The 24,108-nt window shown below is 38.9% G+C and overlaps 1 protein-coding gene across 1 annotated transcript in view; it reads right to left on the bottom strand.

Annotated features, from left to right (window-relative positions):
- mfsd2b (MFSD2 lysolipid transporter B, sphingolipid) overlaps positions 1-24,108 on the bottom strand; it is a 111,081-nt gene that overhangs the window by 7,004 nt on the left and 79,969 nt on the right. Inside the window, exons 7-13 of the mRNA XM_059981824.1 lie at positions 23,632-23,722; positions 13,222-13,343; positions 11,293-11,376; positions 9,336-9,419; positions 6,237-6,349; positions 2,423-2,566; positions 1,538-1,714 (exon numbers count right to left, since the gene is read on the bottom strand). Of these exons, the coding sequence (XP_059837807.1) occupies positions 1,538-1,714; positions 2,423-2,566; positions 6,237-6,349; positions 9,336-9,419; positions 11,293-11,376; positions 13,222-13,343; positions 23,632-23,722 (815 nt within the window). The remainder of the gene's footprint in view (positions 1-1,537; positions 1,715-2,422; positions 2,567-6,236; positions 6,350-9,335; positions 9,420-11,292; positions 11,377-13,221; positions 13,344-23,631; positions 23,723-24,108) is intronic.

Below are 24,108 nucleotides of genomic sequence, written 5' to 3'. Positions count from 1 at the left end.
ATCAAGTGAAGAACAATTAAGCAGAGTAGTACTACACCCTTGTGACATTCGTAAAATGAGATGTGTTCTCATTCAAATTCTCACTGGGCTTGGCACATAAATGTAGAGTTGATGTTTCTCCTGTGTTGGGAAAACTGTGCAATCTTAGGTTAAGGGATAAACCATTCAGGACTGAGGCAGAATTTTTTCATTTGGAAGATAGTGAATTTCTTCATTTGGAGAGCTATGGAAGTTCAGCGACTGAATATGTTCAGGATAAAGATTTGTAGATTTTTAGATACTAAGGGAATTAAGAGCTATGGATGTTCCATAGGAAAGTGTTGCTGAGATTAAAAAAAAATCATCTGCAATCTGATTGAAGCTAGAGCAGGCGTTAGCCTGGTCCTGTTTTTGTTTGTCTTCCTATGTGCTCTTTTCACGAATGGTACAAATAGCACAAAATTGCCTCACAGACAGCAAAATTGAACCAGCAGCATCCAGCCACTGCCCAAACACCTCTCATCACAGGGAGGACTTCCAGTCAATATTCCAAAAAGTAGTGAACCTGCCTCCAATACTACACATAAGATGTTCTCGCTCAGCGCTATATTGGTGTCGTGATCAAAGATTAAAGCTGTGTGATGCAGAGTGAAGGTGTGGTCACACCAACACAGCCTGCAGAAGTAGATTTCTCCCCGCCTTGTATTATGATCAGAAACTGAAATGGTAATTAAATATAGGCATACATTAAGCACTCTCTGGCCCCAGAGTTCTTGAGCTAGTGACAAATGGTTCTGCTTAATGACAGGAATTCATAATGGTTTTCATAAAGGAGAACTGTAATTGCAGGAAAAAAGCCGTGCACAAGAATGATTTTAGCCAGCAGTAAGGCACCAATCAGAAAGTCCATTATTGCCACCTTGGCTGCCATCTGTTACTAGGCAACCATAAATCCGAGACTCTTTGATGTTTCAGAGTCAGATCATACACCTATTTTCTCTTAATTTGATTCCTGTATTGAGCTGTGGTAAGACATCCATTGATGAAACCAATTACACTTATTACACCAAATAAAAGTATTGTACTTGCATTATCATCGAAAGAAGGCCTTTTTTTTAGAAAAATGTTCAATGACTCCTATATATAGTCAAAATTAATGTATTAAATTAACTCCATTTCAGTTTCTGAAGCAGTTCTACATACAGACCATGCAATGTTTAACAATTTAAACATCTCCTATGCATTGACTGTTATCCTCCTCCAAAGACACTACCCGACCTTGCTGAGCATCCCTTGTATTTTGCATGTGATGCACTTTTATCATGGATCTAGGTCTAATAATCACCTGTACCCCACTAACCTCCCACCCTTTGGTTTTGCTTACTTTAACAAAATGAATATCGAGTAGGGAGTACATTGAATTGTGGATGTGGCACCACTCACTCCATGCTATCACTTAGGTGGGATTTTTATTTCTGGAACAAACATGGGACAATCAGCCCTTGTTTCCCCCACTGCCTCTTTGCTTTGATCAAACAATTCCATAATAAATATGTACCTTAGCTCTTGGAGTGCCAGTTTGTTTCTCATTCGGACTTCTTCTGTTATTGGGTAGAACTGGAATATCAATAATCCAATGATTATCAGTCCAGTGGGTGCTGCCCCCACCAGCAGCTTTAGGGCGAAAGCCACAGGGGCCGGTTGAGAGCAAGCTCCCGTTTCGTAGCCTGCAAATCTAAGATACAAACAGTGCTCACTGTCAAGCCTTCAGGACATCTATTCTTCCATACACATTTTTCACATTAAAGAGTTCTGATTGGAAATGTAATATTAACTTTCTCACATGAGGTAGATCATTGATATCAAAGCAAAACTGCTATTAAATATCAAATCAGAATGCTGTGCAGGCTTTGTGTCAGCTAATTGTAGATGCAATGAAATTATCAGAATCCTAATATAACGTCCTTTGAGTTTGCCCAAATTACTAAGCTCGAGCGAGAATCAGAAGCGGAATGCTCAGTGTCACAGTTAATTTCTGAAGGCGCCTTTAATGTATCATCTTACTGCCTTTCTTCTGAATTGTGCTGTATCAGTGTGAATGGACAGAAAAAGAAGCTGTTATCTAGGGTAGCAGATATCGTATTGATGCAGGGTAGGACTAGGATGGGAGAGCTCACATAGATCTTCGCTCTGCACCTTGCTCATGAGTGTGAATTCTTTACCTGCATACACAAGATATTCTTATCCATATTTCACAAAGTTTAAGAAGTACTCGCCTTTACTGTGTTCTCATTCTAAATAGTGAGTCGGAGAATTAAAGAGGATGTGTGTTTTAAAAGAAAAATTATTTTCCTTACTACTGCTGCTAGACAGATTTCACAGCATATAATTCAAGTGGATGATAATAAATCTGATTCTTGAAAGATGTATCAGAAACACTTACTCAAGGCTAAGTGTAGAGAACCCGAGAGAAACTCCAGCAGCAAGCTTGGTGAAGAAAACATAAAATGAACAAAATATAGGTTCTAATCCTTTTATGAATGGGTTTTGAAGTCTAAAATCATCCACCACATCAGGAAGCAAAGACCTGAAATGAGAAACAAATAGATCTTTATATAAGGTACTTGCAAACAATGGTATTCTATAAATGCACAGTAGTAGAATGCCAACAAGTTCTTTACATGATGGTGCATCTGTCATCTGTGGTGCAGAAGTTTTCATTTACCATGAGTGAAGAGGGTGGTAATGCTGACTAGATGCTACTTCGAAAAATAGTATTCCATTGTGTGTGACAAGCTTGAGGGTCTGTCCTGTTATAGCTCATGAGACTATCCCACAGTGCCCACCAACATAACAAGTTAAAAACAGCTTTTGTGGTTTCTTTCTGACAAGGAACATTCTTTGTGAAGGTCTGTACACACAAATCATCTGAGATTGACACTGAGGTGAGGAGATAATCTGTCATTCTTCCGCACTTTTTAAACATTTTTATCAGCAACCATCATCCATCATCGCACCAAACTGGTTTGTTAGACCTGTCAAGATTATGATGCGTGCAAGGTTACTGCTGTGAGTAGAAATTCTAATGCTTTTCCATTACTTAAATATTCAAAATTGAATATTTTTCCAATAAAACATGTATAAATATACCATTTATAAAATAGCCAAGCATTCTTCAAATGAGTATTTATCTTTTTGATTGATATCAATAAGTTGGAAAGAGCTTTGAGACTACTTGAGTGATAAGTGGTACGTCTTGTCTTTTATGCAAAACCATCTTAAAATTTTGTAGTATTTTAATTCAAGAAAAAATAGATTTTATGTAACATTTTGAATTGATGACAGGAATTTTAAATTTGCTGATTTATTCTTACTTCTGTTTTACGTTACCTTTTTTGAAAAGGTAATGTTCTGCCCCCACCTTAGCCCTACAGTTGCACTAAACTATCACCCCATCTTGTTCCACAGGATCTGTCAGTGGGCGACAAGTGATGTGTAGACTGCAGACAGCAGAATTAAAGTGCCATACCCTGGATCACCCACATAGCTGTCTGACAGCACGTGCTGTTGGAGGCCTTTTCATGACTTCTAAATGCATCGGTACCACATGCACCAGCCTGGATGAGTGCAGCTTCAACAACCCTCAAAAAACTCAACGGCATGCAAGATGTGGTCACCTACTTGATAGGCATCCCATCCATAGACATTCACTCACTCCACCACCAATGCATAGTGGCAGCAATTTCTCCTGTCCATGCACTGCACTGCAGCAACTCAAGACTCCATAGGCAAGACTTTCCAAACCCACTACCACCTCCAGCTAGAAGGTCAATTGAAACGAAGGGTTAACAGTCCATAAGTTTCTGAACCGCCTCACTGACCTACACCACCCCTAGATGCTGCATGATTTTTAATCCATTCTTTTTATTTATTCATAAAATGTGGGTTTTGCCATCTAAGCCACATCAAAGGTGACGGTAAGCTGCCTTCTTGAACCCACTTTAGCCCTTGAGGTGTGGATATACCCACAATGCTGTTTGGCTCAATTACCTTGAAGGTGCTCTCCTGGCCATACAGCATTCTGACTTAGAAATAGTTTGTCTTTACTTCATCATTCATTGCTCGGCCAAATTCCTGGAACTCTCCTAACACGAATAGGTGGCAGTATGGGATTGATGGAAATATTCTAAGAGCTGAGGTAGACTTGATGAGTCAAACTTCCAATCTTTGCCTCTTGTGAAATATGTTGGTTTTTAAAATGTTGCAAGATCAAAAACTTTACTTATTGGTAAAGTGCCAACCTATATACAGGCTTTTAAGAGGGTAGTACCAATTCTGTAATTTAGCCTCTAAGATACTCAGGTCCAGCTGTGGTTCTCTGTTGAATCATTATGCACGGGTAGCCCTGAGATTATTTCTTGTATCATATGAGCACTCATACTGACATGCAGAATGTTTTAACATGATAAGTAACACTGTTCATAAGAACAATGAGTATTTGCAGCAACATAGAAGAAACAAATAAGCAGGATTTTCAGTTCCAGGTTCAGCGCCATCAAATAGCCACATCTAGATCTTAAACCAGTTTGGATTTGAATTAATAGTTTCCTATAGTCTTGATTCCTGAAAACGTGAGAAGCCAAATGTTTGCCTTTTGTGTCATAAGGTAATATAAGAAATATGAAAGGTTTCTGTTACACAGTTTTCTTATAGATTAATGGATTATCTTACCTGGGACAATATTATAAATAGATAAATACTTTATTGATCCCAAAGGAAAGTGTAGTGTCAATGTAGCATCACAAGTGCACAGATATACAAATATTATGAGAAGTATGAAAGTATCCCAGGTACTTTGTATATACAGATAAAATTGGTCCATTGGTCCCCACCATTGAATACATTTACAAGGATTGTTGCCACAAGAAAACAACATCATCATCTAAAACCCTCACCATCCAGGACAGGCCCTCTTCTTACTATTACCTTTGGGCAGGAGGTACAGAAGCCTTAAGTTCCACACTGTGGTGAACTACATATACCTGTCTGGACACGACCCCCTGCTGACTGCTCCTGTGGCTCCTCCCACAGACCCCTGTATAAAGGCGATTGAGGCCTGAGGTCTCCAGGATGTAGTATGGTGGTCAATTACTGCTTGTTCTTTCTTCCAGTCAATAAAAGCCAATATCTTGCCTCACGTCTCGGACAGTTATTGATGGTGCATCACACACCACCAGGATCAGGAACATATATTGCCCTAAAACCCATCAGATTCCTCAACCGGCATGGATAACTTTAATCACCTCCACTCTGAACTGATTCAACAATCTACTTTGAACTTTGCTTTTGAGGCTGGAGGAGGGACAGCAGGAAAAGCAGAGGGCCCTGATATTCACTGATTCACAAAGATGACAGGGCAAGTTGATGAGGCTTAAGAAAGTGTAAGGAATACCAAGCTTTACAAAAAGGGTCCTTTGGAACGAAAACAAGTAACTAATGATAAACCTTTACAATCTACTGATTAGATCTGTTAGATTAATGTGCATAATTCTGAGTACTAAACTTCACTAAGGCCTTAGGAAGGATACTGGGGAGATGAGGAGTGAAGGTCACATGACAGAGTGGAAACTGGGAATGTTCCCCTTGTGACAGAAAAGGTAGCTTAACAGAGTTTTGAGAGAGGAAGTTGAAGATCGCTTATGAAACTATGTCATTTTTATGAAACAAGTTACCTAATTATTTTTGTGGTCACCGAAGGCATTTGCATCATTCATTGATTACCATCAAGCCCTACAAAGGTTTTAAATGATTTAATTTAGCCATATCCTGTGAACGTCCCCAAATATAGCAGTTTGATGTGGTAAAGAGTGAGTTCTGTCATTGAATCCTGGAAAAATGATGAAATGCAAAGTCTGAGGCAGAGCCAGCTTGGACTTCACCTCTGTCTCCAACGTAAATTTGGGAATATGTGATATGATGAATTAGAACTTCTATTGCAAACTCATGAAAAGAAACTTTTCAGATACAAGTTAGAAAACGGATTGATTATTCTCTATTGGATATTCTGATTTTAAGCGAGATTGTAAAAATAAGGTTAAGAGAGACTATTTTGTGGAAAAGCAAGTTTTGCAGTGTGAAATTATCGGTAAGAAAAAGTGTATTAGGTCAATGAGCGTGTTTACATGTGAGGAACAGTTATCAGGTTGACCACTGGATGCACAAGTCCCATGTCAGGTAAATAAATCCCAGGTACTTACCAAAGCAAAAGGAAATATGAAGCCACACTCAGACCTGAGGAGACTGCTACCATATAGGAAACAATCAGATTGTTTGTAATGGAAACCATCATGATTAAAAATGGAATAATCCACTGTAAACAGGAGAGAATACAACAAAATGAGCAAGTCTGCTATGTGATCTCAGGACAATAGGCTTACATTGATGTTCCCCTGTGACATTTACTGCAAAGTGCTGAACTATTTTCTATCCATCATTGATTTTCTTTGCTAAGCACATGAAGGTAGGCAAATAGAAAGTTTGCATAGGACATCGTTATTCAGTGTTACTTAAATGAATAGAGAATTTCTCTGGTACTGAACATCTGAATTTTCTGCATCCACGTCCCTTCAGTGACACACATTTATTGCCTTTCCCAGTGAGACTTTGAGCCAGATCTTACTCAGAACAGAAATCCAGCAGGTCCAAATTCCAGCCCTGTAGTTAAAGTCACCCACATTTGTCTCAGCCCTTAAAGGTTTAACCAACCCTTCAACAATTAGATTATAACAAAGCCAGATTTAGTTCTTGTTTCTGCTGAATTATTCAAACCTCATTGGGGTTGAGCTGAATATAATGGATGGGCCAAGATGGAAAATGCGTCTGGCAGGGATATTGCTGCTGCTGACCTCTGCTGGAGGGTTGTGTGAGTGCAGGGAAATGTACTTGCCTACTTAGCTTATCACCTCCCAGTTTTTCATTCTGATACCTTCCCCCTTCCTTCTCGTGTTATTATGTGTATATATAATCATAAAGAATTTTAGTTCCCACTGTGCAATGTGGGTGGTTTACCTGCAACAGGAAGTGATGTTGGATGTTGGCTGGGTTGTGTTCAGGCCGAGGAAAAGCCATTCCTGGAGTGTCTCAAATAAATATGTGTTAACATCTTTACCCACGTTGTTTGTCTTTATTAAGAACAAACATAACACAGTGGCAGAAGTTGGTGAGAGGTCTGAAAATGGAGTGTAAATGAATTCCACCAGCACCGAAGAGAGAGATGCTAGTTCAGTCAGAAAAAAAATACTGCACTGAAGCAAGTGAGGTCGGCAGCCAGTGATGCAACAGAGCACATTGTGTCCAGAAGTTCATCAAGAGATTAAGGTGAGAACACTGAAAATCCCCATAATGGGTAACCCAAATCTTCCCGCACCTATGCAGTTTACCAGAAATCTAACGTATCTGGAAACTCTTCAAACAGCTATTCAGTATATATTTAGCCATGAAGCGCGGATGAAAACTTGAAAATATCTTTCTCCAAGTAATTGGAGAAAATGCTTTGGACATCTACAACAGCTTTCAAATTGATGACACAGACTTTACATTGGACACTCCGATGAAAACATCTGAAGAGTATTTTGCCCCAAGTAAAAACATCATGTTTGAAAGATACAAGTTATTTTCTTGTGACCAAAAACAAGGTGTTAGTTGGGCTTCACACACCCAGTAAGTCCTGAAAGTTTGGAGATCTTAGAGACTCACCGGTTAGAGATAAAATAGTTTGCAGAACTTCAAATAACAAGCTCAGAAATCAATGCCCCTCATCATCTTATAAACCTTTATCAGGTCACCTCTCATCCTCCATTGCTCCAAGGAGAAAAGGCCAAGTTCACTCAACCTATTCTCATAAGGTACCCCCTCCAATCTGGACAACATCCTTGTAAATCTCCTCTGCATTCTTTCTATAGTATCCACATGTTTCCTGTGGTGGTGAGGTGACCAGAACTGAGTGCTCACAGGAATTTAAACTGCACACAAACTTTAAACTTGGCATGTTAATTATATATCACAATCGCACACTATCACATTTCCTTTTCTGGTTTCTGATACAGACGGTGTTGACAATGTGGTGCTTGTGATGATTTGTCTGCAGATTTTAGAACTGGATTATTTGTACTGTTTTCATCAAATAAATTATTGATTCACTATGTCGAATTCCAAAGAAACAAAGAGTGTGAAGCACAAAAGAACTGCCAGTTCATTTAATGCAGAACGGCTTAATGAAACAGAAGAAATTACTACACTGAAAGCTCATGAGGTCAGGAACATGCAGCTATGAGAAATATTTATGTACAATACAGAAGCTGGCATTACTGTGAGTATCATCATGATGCTAAAGTTGCTGGAGAATTTGCAACTGGGAAGAAGTGGAGTAATATTTGGAAGCATCCTGCCGAACAGTTTTGGCCCGTAACGTCAACTGTACACTTTTCCATAGATGCTGCCTGTCCTGCTGTGTTCCACCAGCATTTTGTGTGTATTGTTTGAATTTCCAGCATCTGCAGATTTCCTCGTGTTTGCTCCTCCAGCATTTTATGTGTGTTGCTCAGAGTTCCAGCATCTGCAGCTTTTCTCTTGTTTGTAATGTCTGGAAACTTAACTTTTGAAAAAGTCATTTAGCAAGTAAATCACATATGGACGGTGTGCAAAAGCTCCTGTGAAAAATCCTTCATTTCCCGCTACAGGCCTGCTGCATATGTTTTGAGAGAGTGCAGATGAATGAAAGTGAAAACAATCACTCTGAGGAGATGAAAGTTCTTATTTGCAGTTAATTTTATTTCTTTTAACCAATGAGCAACACACTGGACTTCGTAGCTTTTTATCCTTAGAAGAGCTTCAAGTTTACCTCCACTTAAAAGTTCAGTGCACAGACGTTGTTGTCATTGGGCAAAACATTCCACAGCGCAAGATTTTTGCACATACTAGTATTTACAAGTTAGAGGAAACATTGCTAGACTCTCTTCTAAATGACATGGCAGTCGATCAAGCAGCCCAAATCTATAACTTTCATGGCAGGACAGGAGCATACCGCAGGGAAAGAATGATATGCCTGTCCCTTCCTCTTCACTTGCAAAAGGATGACATAACTACTGAACTTCCTTTTTGTACAATGGAACCAATATAGATGCAGCACTTCTCAGTCAAATGTAACAACTTTTCTCTTTCTAATCTGACATTGCAGAATGGAAAAAGGACAAATTTAATCCCCCGGATATATAACTGCCTTTTGTAAGGAGTCATGGCAGCAAAATAAAAGAGATCTATAAAACAAAAACTAAAAATAAAAGTATTTCAATACATACAGTAATGCCACAGTAGACTGCAGTTTTCTTCCCAAATCTCTGTAGGAACCACTGCCAGAATGGGATGGTTACAGCAGTAGATACCTGTAAATTGATAATTCAATCAGTCTACATGGGCAGTAATGATGGTGTACAATTGATAACAATGAGTAAAGCACTATTGAAACAAAAATACTGTTTCCAGAAACTAAGTTAAGCTGGCAATTCACCACCCAATCAGGAATTTTCTGCATTTTCCCTAACGTAGATGTAAATATTCAACTTATTTTAAATATTGGGGATTAAAGTAATTCTCATCAAACTCTAGGATCCTCACTACAGTCTTGTTGAATTTCACTGTCCTATCCAATTTCTGTAAAAATTCAGGATTCTACCTAAAACTCCATGAAGCTCAAGGATTACCACTGCAGCACTGGCTGAATCCTGCATCCTAATTGTAGTCTTCAAAGTTCAAAGGAAATTTATTATCAAAGTGCATATATGTCACCATATACAACCCTTCAATTCATTTTCTTGTGGGCACATATAGTAATCCAAGAAACACAACAGAATCAATGAAGAACTGCACCCAACAGGATGGGCAAACAACCAAAGTACAAAAGAATGAACTGTGCAAATATTAAAGAAAAGAAATAAATATCGAGAACATGAGACGAGTCCTTGAAAGGGAGTCCTTCAGTTGCGAGAACAGTTCAGTGAAGTTGAATGAAGCTATTCCCACTGGTTCAACAGCTTGGTGATTGACGCTCGGCAAACATTATAATCCTCACTACAGTTTTCTGATAATCCAGGATTATCCAATCATTCTTTGGATCCTCTTAAGATTTTGCAGGCAAACTGAATGATCCATGCTCCTCTCTTTGGAATATTCAAGATCTTCTACATTCTTGTTAATCCTCGGATTCTCACAATAGTCCTGCCAAGCCTCTCAATCCTCGCTAAAATTCTCTCAATCACCAGGATCTTTGCCAGAGTCTTAACAAATCCAGGATTCTATCTAAATTCCTGTGAAGCTTTCGAATCTTTCTACCAGCCTAACAAACTCTAGGTCATCATGATATTCCTCTAAAAATTCAAGAGCCTTTTTGTACTTTTCAACACCAAAATTCTATCAGCAGTTCGCCGAAAATTCAGGCTCAGCATTACCGTCCCATTGAGTTCCGAGATCCTCACTGCAGTTCCCTGAAAAGCTTGAATCCTTATTTAATGTCAAACACAGGGCTGGATCCTCTCTGGAATCCCATTATACTCTGCAATGCTCATTAAAGCGCCATCAACCACCAGCACATTTGTGATGATCCCTCAAACTCCTGAATCCCTTTGCATTCTTTCCAAAATTCCTGCTGCAGTTCTTTTTATCTCCATGCCTTCACTATAGTACTGACAAACATTCCTGTCAAAACCGAGGATCCTTCTTCCAGTCCTGTCAAATTTCAGGATGATCAATATTTTCTCTCTGCTACAAGATCCCTTTACCTCTAACTCACGCAAACACGACCTGTATAACTTTATCAGTAAGCGTTCTTGTTTTTAAACATGTTGCAAATTAGAATTTCATCACCTATTTCATAGGCTAGTGGATGCATTGTCTCCAACTCACTGAGGTTTAAAAGTAGTTTCCAGTTTAATCATATTGTGTGCATATCTTTAAGATTATTTCCTATATCACATAAACATCCATTGTGTTATATAGAATGTTTTGATATAAGCAGCACTGACATCAGTGTCTGCTTGTGTTAAGAACAATAATCATTTGCAGCAGGATTATGAAGAGAAGAGTAAACAGGATTTTTAGTTCTAGCTTTAGTACCTGTTAAACACCAGCATTTAGTTTCTAAAGTACTTTTGGATTTGAATTAATATTTTCTTTTGTCTTTGCTTCATGAAGCAGAACCATCTTCACATAAACTCTAAGTGTAAGTGTATACGCCAAGACAAAAGCTAAAATTAAACATACCAGAATTGTAAGGACGATATTTTGAAAATGATGTCGAAGATCTACAGCATAGGTGCAAAAGAGAGCAAAATTCCCCTCTACGAGCTGTGAATGAGAAGGTAAATTAATTATAATATACACAATATGTGCTCAATGTGGTTCATGTGCTTCTCAAGCTACCATTTTGGCAATGAAACTTCAGAACAATACTTAAAGGGAAAATCATAAACTGATGAAAAATTAGCTGAATTTTAATACCAGGGCTGAATAACAAAGCATCACGTGAGCATTATGGGTAGACTAGCCCACAACTTTCCTGTTGGTTTACGTTTAGAAATAAATATATTATAGCATTCTCTAGGATCTGGGACTTCAGTGACTTTAAAATTCCAAATTCCTTTAGTGACTTTAACTAATCCAGTTGGAGAATGGTTTATGACTCGTGCATTCGGAAATAGGAAGAGTAAGTACAAATCATTGTACAGAAAGCAAAATAAAGAGGGAAAGACATTTTATGCTTTCTTAAACTAGCAATACTTATCTAAAGGAATAAGATTTTATCCTATAATTTGGATTGTGAATGAAGCTTTCCATATAATAACTATGAATCATCCGAATGTTTACGATCTGTCATGACAACTTTCAGGAATGACTATTAAATGCCTATTACATAAATAAGAAATTTATGTATTGCAAGTTATTCAAAATTTGGTTTTAGTGTAAGTTCTGGAAGTTCAGAGCAACTATAGTAGAAACTTGATGCAAAACCATTGCTGATGCTGGAACCTGCAACAAAAACAGTAAATACAAATGATCATGAACTTGAAACTCAGACAGTACTTTTTCTCCCCTCTATAAATGTTCTCTGACCTACTCAGTTTTTCAGGCAATTTCTGTTTTTGTTCAGGTAGCAACTTGGCAATTTCTGCATTTAGCTGCATATATAAAATTACTATGTCTGATTTGTTCCTTATAATAGCGAACCAAGAATGTTAGGCAGGAATGATGAGACTAAATCTGTAAAAGCTTAAGCTTTGATCATTCATAAATGTGTAATAGTTTGAGTTCGGGGCTTGACAGTGATTTCCATGTTGATTGCATTAGTGAAAACTTCAATATCACACCCTGTGAAAGTGTAGGTTGGCAATTTTGTGATGTCCAAGCTCAAGCATTCAGGTTTTCCCCAGGTTATGAACACCCAGCTTGTGGATACTCTGTATAAACAAAGAAACATTTGGGAGTTTGGAAAGATGGATTTTCCTTTTACAATGAGGCTGCAGGACCTTCGCCATTGGGAGCAATACCGCTGGAACTTGCAGAAAACTCTGTATGGTTGAGTTAAGCACCTTGGTTCAACAACCCACTGCCCTTGGTTGGTTTATGTTTTTATTTAAATACATTGCCAGATGGCCACGTTTTTGACTTGCAGACTGTTTGGGTAATCATCAGTTCTTGGGATTGGAACTATGTTGTAACCTGGGGAGGACCTGTGCCTGTGTGGACTTCAGAAATTGCAGCAGTCTTTCTCAAATTCATCACTGAGAACTAGCTATTTCTACATTGTAACTGTCACAATTTATGAACAGTGGTTCAATATAAACTTCACTCATTTTATCATAGTCAAATTATATTATGCGATTCTCCTTCAAACCCAAACTAAGGAGAATGCCCATAAGTTTTACATTAATAAATAATTTTACCTAAACAAATAGAATATTTGTGCAACGATGCAATATTAATTTTTTTCTTGGCAAATATATGACAGGATGAAAACAATTTACATTTTATGGAATCTTTAACTTGGAAAAATCACCCAGAATAATGCAAGATTAGCATGCTGCTTAGAATGATTACAAACTGGAAAAAATACATCTGTAACGTTCATGTACTCCTTACATTTTCAATGTAGTGGAATATTATGGTCCAGATTTAAACATTCAGGAGGATTACCTGAAGGGCCAAAGATATGAAGAGAAAAGATGTAGTCAGCTTCACGTAGGGACCATGCCTCATCACAAGTTTCATTCCTTTTAGGAAAGGAATTGGTTTGCCTGACTTCACAGTGTAGGGATCTAACCAAGAAAATGGAACATCAAACTAATTGCCCTTCACATTTTATTAAACAAGTCATGCAATATTAATAAATAGAAACATAGAAAATAGGTGCAGCAGTAGGTCATTTGGCCCTACAAGCCTGCCCCGCCATTCAGTATGATCATGGCTGATCATCCAACTCGGAACCCTGTACCTGCTTTCTCTCCATACCCCCTGATCCCTTTAGTCACAAGGGCCATATCTAACTTCCTCTTAAATATAGCCAATGAACCGGCCTCAACTGTTTCCTGTGGCAGAGAATTCCACAGATTCACCACTCTCTGTGTGAAGAAGTTTTTCCTCATCTCGATGCTAAAAGGCTTCCCCTTTATCCTTAAACTGTGACCCCCTTGTTCTGGACTTCCCCAACATCGGAAACAATCTTCCTGCATCTAGCCTGTCCAATTCCTTTAGAATTTTATACGTTTCAATAAGATCCCCCCTCAATCTTCTAAATTCCAGTGAGTGGAATATAAATATAAATATAAATGAATCTAATTTTAAAAAAACCTGGACTGAACTGGCTGACTGGATGTCAGATTGGAGGACTTTTGGAATGAATTGCAAGAACAGAGGTTGTACGCAGTTGAAATTAATTAAGCAAACACGCTTTTAAAAGTATTGTAAATATTCTCATGCCCTCTAAATGTGTCTGTACATGTGAGGTTTGCTTGGAGTTCAAAGTGATTCATACAAGGAATGTATTTTAAAACCCTTTTAAAAATTGTGAAAATAAAACTATATAAATGCAAATCCACAGGATTATTTAAACCTGAGTCATCCACACCGAAATTGCCATTCTGTCTGATCTGACAGTTTCCCACTGGATATGTTAGGTTGAAATGGCCCTCTTCATTTTTTCAACGTTCTTTCATGCTGAAATTTTAAGTATGTTCTTGATCTTTGTCTTGATTAAAAATACAGCACCAGTTTGGTTAAATATTTGCATTAGTGACTAATGTACTGGATCACTAATCTAGGGGAAAGCGAACCAAAGAAGACAGCAGTAGGAATAGGCCTATCAGCTCACCAAGCCTACTCCACCACTCAATAAGATCAGGACTAATTTGATCCAGGCCTCAACTCCTTTTCTCTGCCAGTACTCTATAACCTTCAACACTATTTATCAATTCAAATAATGATCTGCTTCCTCATTAAATAACTCCATTAATTTAGTTTCCACACAATTCTGAGTAGAAAATTCCAGAAATGCACCACCCTCTGCAAAAAGAATTTCCTACACACTTCTGTTTTAAATGTTACTACACTTATTGATTTTAGATTCTCCCATGAGTTGAAATATCTCAACATTTACCCTGTCATACTGATAAAGATCTTCAGCTGTTTCAATAAGACCACCCCTTATTCTTTTAAATGCCAAAGAGTATAAACCTAATTTCTTCAGATGATGGTGATTGGACTGGTTGCATCATGGCTTGGTATGGAAACACCAATGCCCTTGAATGGAAAATCCTACAAAAAGTACTGGATATTACTCAGTCCACCACTGAGCACATCGTTTGGGCCCAATATCCCAGAAAGGATGTGTTGTGATTGGGAAGAGTCTAGAGGAGGTTCACAAAGATGATTGCAGGAATGAAGGGGTTAACACATGAGGAGCATTTGGCAGCTTCAAAGCAGACTCAATGGGCTGAATGGCCACATTCTGCTCCCATGTCTGACACAGAATGATGTCACAGTAAACCAGCACCCAACATCAAGGACCCCTACCGTCCAGCCCATGCTCTCCTCTCGCTGCTGTCATTAGAAAGAAGATATCAGAGCACCAAGATCCACACTACCAGGTTTAGGAGCAGTTATTACCCCTCAACCAGCAGGCTGTTAAACCAGAGGGTTAACTTCACTCAGCTTCATTTGCCCCATGAACTGTTTCCACAACCTATTTTCTCAATGGATTCCCACAACCTGAACTGTTCTCCCTTTCAAAGACTCTTCATCTCATGCTTACTGTCTATTTATTTATTTATTTATTTGTTTGTTTGTTTATTTATTTGTTTGTTTGTTTGTTTATTTATTTTCCATTTGTCATGTTCTCGATATTTATTGTTTATTTGATTTTTCTCTTTCCTCTTTGCACAGTTTGTTGCTTTTTGCACATTGGTTGTTTGTCTTTTGTGTTGGGTGCGGTCTTCCATTGACTATTGTATTTCTTGGATTTACTCTGTATGCCTGCAAAAAATGAACCGCAGGGTTGTATATGGAGACAGATATGTACTTTGATAATAAACTTAATTTGAACATTGACAACTCTCTCAACGAGGAATGCACCTGTTTAATCTCCTTTGAATTACCAATCTATCCTTTCTTGGCTAAGAGAACAAACTGCGTGGAATTCCAGGTGTGGCTTCACCAGGGTCCTATACAAATGCCACAATACTTGCCTTTTGCTAAACTGTAACCCCCTCACAATAAAGGCCATCAAATTACACACCTGTGAATACTTGCTGTAGCTGCCTGCTAAGGTTTCTGTGATCCATCCCTCTGTATTTCACTCATCTGCTTTCTTTCTCCCTTTTTGTTGAAATACATAACATCACACATTCCCAAATTAAACTCCATTTCCCAAGGTTCTCCCCACTCACGCAACCTAGCTCTATCCTGTAGCAACTCTAATACCCTCATTGCAATATGCCCTCCCACATATTTTTGTGTCATCAGCCAACTTGGATACCCTATGCTCTGCTCTACCTCCTCCACCAGATCACTGATATTATAAAATGTAAGTACTGAGGGCCAAGAATCTTGTTTCGGCCTGAAAAAGACCTAATTATTAAAAACTCTCAGAATGGTAGCTGGGGAATGAAAAAGAAACTAATCAGTCATGGTAGTAATGAAACTAGAGAACTGGTGTTAAAAACACACCTGAAAAGGTTCACCGGTACACTTCAGGAAGGAAATTTGCTATTCTCATCAAGACAGCCCAGCACTGATGTAATTGATTCTTCAATGCTTCCTCAGGGGAATAATGGATGGACAACGAAGTTTGGTATTTAATGTCAGTAAATGCATTAAAAATTCAGAGATTTTTTCCCATTAAGATAATAAGAAAGAGCCAGAGTTACATCAATTCCAAGAGGAGTTAAGTTCTATAAAAATGATCTAGAAGAAATGTGGTTTTAAATAATCAAATGTTGTGTAAGATTGGGACATTCTAAGCTTATTCTGAGCATTATAGTTGTGATGGATTAATTGTTCATTAAGTGTCATAATTTTTTGACCAAATATTAATTAAGAGTCCATTCATTTTTTTTCCGGAACTCCTGTTCAAAGTGGAGATGAAATTCAGCTTTGGTGGAAGTAAAAAACGGACATTGATGTTTCAGCAGTTTATTACACACCCTATCTGATATTTCCTCTCCACAAGTCTAAACAAAAGAGCAGCAGTGGACCTCTTGCGGCCCCTAATTCTACTCTGCCATTCAACAACATGATGGCTGATCTTTCAGCTCAACAAAACTATTTTCCTATATCATCCCATTTCTCATGATTCCCTTAAAATCCAAAAATCTATGTATCTCTGTCTTAAATATGCATACCTCCACATCCCTCATGTTTAATGAATTCCATGGAATCAGTACCCATATCAGTGAAGGAATGTTATCTCATCTCAGACCTGAATAACATAACACTTATTCTGTGCCTGTCAGTCTAGACACCCGTCATTCCTATGCCTGTCTGGTCAAGCCCTATAGGAAATACATGTCTGTGTTTGTGTTGTGTGTGCAAAATTAGCTGTTATTATTTTAAATTCAAAGGAATATATGTCCACTCTGCTTAATCCCTCCCCTGGGATAAACCCTTCTACACTTCCACCCCTCCCTCCATCTCAGGAATTAAGCTAAAACTGCTGTCCCTCTAACCCAATGGTATCCATTCATATACACAGAGAATAGATCTGCACATAATAGAACATAGAACAGGAAATGGCCCTTCAGCTCATGGTGTTGTACTGAACTAATTAAACTAGTAATTAAATGCCTAACTATACTAAACTCTTCTGCCTACACTATGCCTATTTTCCTCTGTTCTCTGTATATTTACATGCCTATTTAAGAGCCTCTGGAACACATCTATCATTTTTGCCTACACCTCAATTCTGACAGCGATTTTAGGCACCCACCACTGTGTTAGAAACTTGCCCCAGTTATCTCTGTTGAAGTTGCACCATCTTTACCACCCCATCAACCGATATAGCCACTCTCAGAGAGCTATGGACTTGGACCCCAAGATTCCTCTGTATATCAGCACTTAATGATCTTGCTATTAACAGTATACTGTTCATATTAGCCTGCTTATAACTCTTTGAAACTTGTGAGCTCATCACAACATACACTACCACCCAGCTTAGTATCTTCAACAAACTTGGATTTATTACACTGGGAGCTCACTGGCTGCTCACTCAATGCTGCTCTCCAGTGTTTGCTCAGTGCTGGTCTCCAGTATTTGCTCAGTGCTGCCCTCCGGCGTCACTCAGTGGAAGAACAAGCTGGATCAGGACAAATCAGGGACCGGGGCTCGATATTTTTTCTCTCTTTGTGACTATGTTTTTCTGAAATCATAACAATTTGTGCTGTGTGCAGTTTACTGTGTACTGTTGGTAATGCATTTTTCACCTTGGCCTCAGAGGAATGGTGTTATGTTTGTCTATATTCATGTATGGTTGAATGATAATTAAACTAGAAACTTGAACTTGAAATTATTAAAATAGATTTGGAACAGCCAGGACTATAGCATTGATCCCACTACCCACAGCCAAAAGCTCAAAAAGCACTTAATTTAAGGGTTTGCTGTGTTAAATCCTACATTTACATAATCTTGCATACACTTGTCCTGGTCAGCTCATTGTCTGGAACTGCTGCGTCATTGCCAGGTTAGGCTATTGAGAAATCCATATCGGGCCATTTACTTAATGCATTTATGTCAGGACGAGTCCTATTTATCTAAATCTGGAAACACTGGTGCAAACTGGCAGAACTGAGATTAAAACTTAACCAGTAAAAGTTGCTGAGTTTACCACCTTTTTCCAGTTAAAAACCTGTCTGGTTCACTAATGCCTTTCAAGGACATTCTTATTCAGTCTTAACTGAACTGTGAACCCAGAGGCGCCAATGAGATTGACTCCTAGTCAGGACAATTAGTCATGGTAATGAATGCTGCCACTGCCAGCTATGTTTGCATTTCATGAGCCAACTAATTTAAAAGAATTATTTGACTTTGGTGACCGGAGTTGACTGCCCTAGGGCTTGAGAATCATGCCCCCAGTAATCTGTCCCAGTTCTATTATCAAGCCATAAGTATTTCCAATATCCTTCAGTACATCTTTTAAAGAAGGAACTTGCAGTGACATAGCATCTTTGGTATCTCACAGTGCATAGTGCATGGGCACTACTGTTTTGTGGAACACACTGCATGAATAAAGCGAGCAGGATTGCATAAAAAAACAGTGGAATGGACAATAGTTTAGCTGGTCCTGTGGATTTGCTGGAAAGAAGCACAACAATAAAACAAGTCAATCTTCAAATAGTGAGTTGGGACACCTGGATACATAGGAATTAGCTTAATGTCTTATATAAGGATTTACTGATTGCTTATATTTTGGTTATCAGCCACAGTTAAACACTATAGTCGTGAGGTCTGAACCTATCATCTTCTGAGTCAGAAACCATAATTCGAAAGTGGGAGGTAAACAATTTATTCGTCATTCCTCTGGGATATACTCATCCCAAAGAGGAAGAGTATTTTAAAGGAAAGAAGACACAACTATAGTTAACAAGACAAGTCAAAGCCAAAATAAAAGCCAAAGAGAGGGCATATAACACAGCAAAAATTAGTGGGAAGTTAGAGGATTGGGAAGCTTTTAAAAAAAACAACAGTAGGCAACTAACAAAGTCATTAAGAAGATAAAGATGAAACACTTTATGTACCTGAAGAAACTGTTGGTATTATCTTTAATATTATTGATTAGTTTACTTTCATATTCCATCTTTATCTTCATAATGACTTTTTTTAGTTTTTAGTTTTTTTGTTTGTTTTTAAAAGCTTCCCAATCCTATATATTCCCATTCATTTTTGCTCTGTTATATTTTTGCTCTGTCCAGAATGAGGGGTCACAGTTTTTGGACAATGGGGAAGCCTTTTAGGACCGAGATGAGGAAAAACTTTTTCACACAGAGAATGGTGAACCTGTGGAATTCTCTGCCACAGGAAACAGTTGAGGCCGGTTCATTGGCTATATTTAAGAGGGAGTTAGATATGGCCCTTGTGGCTAAAGGGATCAGGGGGTATGGAGAGAAAGCAGGTACAGGGTTCTGAGTTGGATGATCAGCCATGATCATACTGAATGGCGGTGCAGGCTCGAAGGGCCAAATGGCCTACTCTTGCACCTATTTTCTATGTTTCTATGTTTCTATATGCCCGCTTTGGCTTTTATGTTGGCTTTGACTTCTCTTGTTAGTCACAGTTGTGTCTTCTTTCCTTTAGAATACTTCTTCCTCTTTGGGATGTATAAATCGTGTAGCTTCTGAATTGCTTCCCGAAATTCCAGCCATTGCTGATCTACTGTCATCCCTGCAAGTATTGCTTTCTAATCAATTCTGGGCCAACTCCTCTCTCATGCTTCTGTAAAGCCCTTAACTCCACTGTAATACTGATACACCTGACTTTAGCTTCTCTTACTCAAGTTTCAGGGTGAATTTGATCGTATTATGAGCACTTACCCCTAAGGGTTCTTTTACCTTAAACTCTCTAATCAAGTCCGGTTCATTGCACAACACCCAATCCAGAATAGCTGATCCACTAGTGGGCTAAACCATAAGCTGCTCGAAAAAGCCATCTCATAGGCACTCTAGAAATTACGTCTCCTGAAATTCAGCACCAACCTGATTTTTCCCTATCTGCCTACATATTAAATCCCCCATGACTATTGCCCTTTTGGCACGCATTTTCTACCTCCCGTTGTTATTTGTAGGTCACATCCTTAATACTGTTTGGGGGTTTGTATACAACTCCCATTAGGGTCCTTTTACCCTTGCAGTTCCTTAGCTCTATCCACAATGATTCAACAGCTTCCAACCTTATGTCACCTCTTTCCAATGATTTGATTTCATTTTTTTACCAATAGGGCATCGCCACTTCCTCTGCCTTCCTGACTATCCTTTCAATACAATGTGTATCCTTGGGCATTAAGCTCCCAGCTACAATCTTTCTGTCATGATTCAGTGACACCTACAACATCACACATGCTAATCTGCAATTCTGCTGCAAGTTCATCTAACTTATTCTGTATGCTGTGCGTATTCAGATATGACTCCTTCAGTCCTATATTCACACTTTTCAATTTTGTCCACCTTTTACATAGCACCTTATCTTGCTGACTACAATTTCCCCTTATCAACAGCCTGTCCTCACTGCACAATACCTCTGCTTTTACACCAGTTATCTCTTCTTCAGCAGTATTATCCACCTTTCCTACAACTTGTATTTAAATATATGCAGCTCAGGACACTAGTCGCATCATGCTCAACCTTTTGCTTCCCAACTTTATCTGAGGTCTCACCAACATCTGCCTCCACAACCTCTCCACGAACGCTTCTGGCACTCTGGTTCCCATCCCCCTGCAATTCTAGTTTCAACCCTAACGTGCAGCATTAACAAACCTTCTCCAGTTAAGCTGCAAATGCCCCTTCGGTACAGGTCCCATCTTCCCTGGAAGAAAGCCCAATTATCCCAATATCTTATACCCTCCCTCTACAACAACTCCTTAACCACATATTAAACTGTATAATCTTCCTGCTTCTGGCCTCACTAGCTCGTGACATGGGTAGCAATCCTGAGATCACACCTCTGGAGGTCCTGCCCTTTAACTTAGCACCTAACTCCCTGAACTCCTTGTGCAGAACCTTGTTACTCATCCTGCCCATGCCATTGGTACCTACATGGACCACAACTTTTGGCTGTTCACCCTCCCACCTAAGAATGCTGAGGACTCGATCTGAGATATCCTGGACCCCGGAACCCAGGAGGCTACATACCATCCAGCAATCTCGTTCTTGCCCACAGAACCTCCTGTCCATTCCCCTAATGAACGAATCCCCTATCATCACAGCACGCCTTCTCTCCCCTCTTCCCTTCTGAGTCACAGAGGCAGACTCAGTGCCAGAGACCCGATTACTGTGACTTTCCTCTGTTAGGTCAATTCCCCTCTCCCCAGCAGTATCCAAGGCAATATACCTGTCGGTGAGGGGGATCTGCACTGGCTCCTTAACCACTTTCCCTTTCCTGACTGTCACCCAGTTTCCTGTGTCCTACACCTTTAGTGTAACTACCTCTCTATATGTCCTATCAATCACTCTTTCAGCCTCCAGAATGATCTGGACTTCATCCAGATCCAGCACCAACTCCTTAACATGGTTTATTAGAAGCTGCAACTGGAAGCACTTCTCACAGTTGTAGTCAAGAGCATTTCACTACCCTGCCCTTATGGTCCTTAATAGGTAATCTTTTCAAATTACAGGGGTATCTTTTCTTTGCTGTACTTAATTCTTATTCTAGGATAATACGGATCCAGTTAACTTCGTTCTGCTTTTTCCCACAACCCACTGAATATTTATTTTCTTCCTTTATATTGATCCCTGTGGGTGTTCTTTTTGTAACAGCTTTCTGCAGTTACAATAACCTCATAGATTATTTCACTCATAAATATAATAGTCTCTTTAGTAGCCAAAAATAATCAAATTATTTCAGTAATATTACTTTATTGGATGGCCCATAAATTATTTAAGCTCTGAGTATCCCTAATTTTATAAATTTGCAGTACAAATTGTTTATTATTATGACTCTAATCACATATAGCCTGTATGTTTCTCAACCTTTCTAACACACCAATAATCACTCCACCACAGTTTCTATACCCCTGGTTGGCAGTTCAGTATAATACACCGCAAAAGTCCTGATAAAACAAGAAAACAAGTAAATCTTGCACAGCTTGTGAGCTCTTCTGAATCCTGAGGCAGAAGCAAGACATGAAAGTATCCTGCTCACTCCCTGTCAGTTAATGTTTCTCCAAGCACGCACTTGCTTGTCAAGTTAAGAGGAAAAACGTGGCAGCAAATGTGAAGTGAAATGACTAATAAATAAGCCTGTGTAGGTTGAAACAACAAATCAGGATTTCAGATATAGGTCCTTAGTCTTTGCACTTGCGTAATTCCAGCATTTTCTGTTTGTATCCATTGTTTACTTCCATTATTCAATCTCAGTGGGAAGAAACAACTTCAGCAAAGCTCATATTTCTAATTTAAGAAATTATGCAAATTACTGAAGCCCTACATTTTGGAATTTATTTGTACTCTACCTTCTTAAACAAGACCATTCCATGTTTTTTTTTAATATTGTAGCACTGCAGAATGTATATAATTGTTGATCATAGCTGGCCTCACATGGTCCTCACCCTGACCTGTGCACTTGCACGTGGCTGCGCCAAGCACCAACACCAAGTTCCACCGTGTGCTGAGGTCCTGCCTGCCCCACTGCATGCTTCTGTAGAACACTCCCTTCAGTCTGAACGCGCCAAACCACCTGTACCTCAGCGAGATGTTAGTGATTGCAAATCGATCAGTCAATAGTTTGCACAGCATATTCTTGAGGGTCGATAGGAAAAGGACACAATGGGATCTGTTGGATGGTTCCCAGGGAGGACTGTTCTCATAATTTATCAGAATTCCCCATCACCAATACATTGAAATAAGCACCAAGACCTTGTTTGGCTGGTGATGAAAAGGGCCCTACATGTCAGATCCCTCAAGCCATGCCCTCTCCTTGCGGCATCTGCAGTGGAGATGACACCTTCATCCATCTGCTTCTGGACTGAGTGCTTGCCAAGATACCTGCGAAGGAATGCAGGAGCTTTTCTCTGAGCAGCTCATTTGCAGAGATACACTTGCTGCTTGGAATAGGCCTTTTGTAATAGTCCCTCAAGCATAACACTAATGGCATGTTAGAAATAGAAATAGAAATGCCATGCTGAACTATTATTTAAATACTGTATATAAAGTGAACATAATAGAGAAAATACTGTCAATGCTGACAAAGGAATAACTCAGATTGTATAGTTACTATTTTGTGAATAAAATACATATGGGGGAATGCATATACAATAGTAATCTTAGTTTAAAAAAACAACAAATTACTTGTGTGTTTCAGAAACAACTTGGTGCAAGAACAGATTTACATCTCCATGGAGATACTTACCATTTGTCTCTTTCACACCAAAGAACAGAACAATTGAACAAAAAATGTAAATGCCTCCAACAACACCAGCAGCAATCATGTACGAATCTTTCTATAAAAGAGCAGAGACAATAAAGTTAAAACTGTTCAATTAAGGGTGCACAGATAAGGAAGTCTTATTTAAGCATTCCAAAAGAAATGGAGAATATTTCACCTGTGTAATCCTTAGGGGAGCAGCAGATCAGACACCCATCTCTCACAATTGTTATCATGTAAAATTACCTTCATAAAACTGTCTTTCTCAACATTGAATATATTCATTCTCTACTTCCAGAGTTCTTTTGGGTTAAGGATACCAATACCAAAGGATCATAACCCCCTGACAAAAGAACTTCTCATCTCTACATTAAATGATGAATCACTTGCTCTGAAACCATGCCCCCTAATTTTAGATTTTCCCACAAAGGGAGACATCTTCTCACCATTGATGTGTCTTTT

Source organism: Hypanus sabinus, chromosome 10 (assembly GCF_030144855.1).
Source record: "Hypanus sabinus isolate sHypSab1 chromosome 10, sHypSab1.hap1, whole genome shotgun sequence".
Classification (NCBI taxonomy): Eukaryota; Metazoa; Chordata; class Chondrichthyes; order Myliobatiformes; family Dasyatidae; genus Hypanus; species Hypanus sabinus.
The sequence above is the reverse complement of the archived record's forward strand: the minus strand, read 5'-3'. Positions and strand labels throughout refer to the sequence as shown.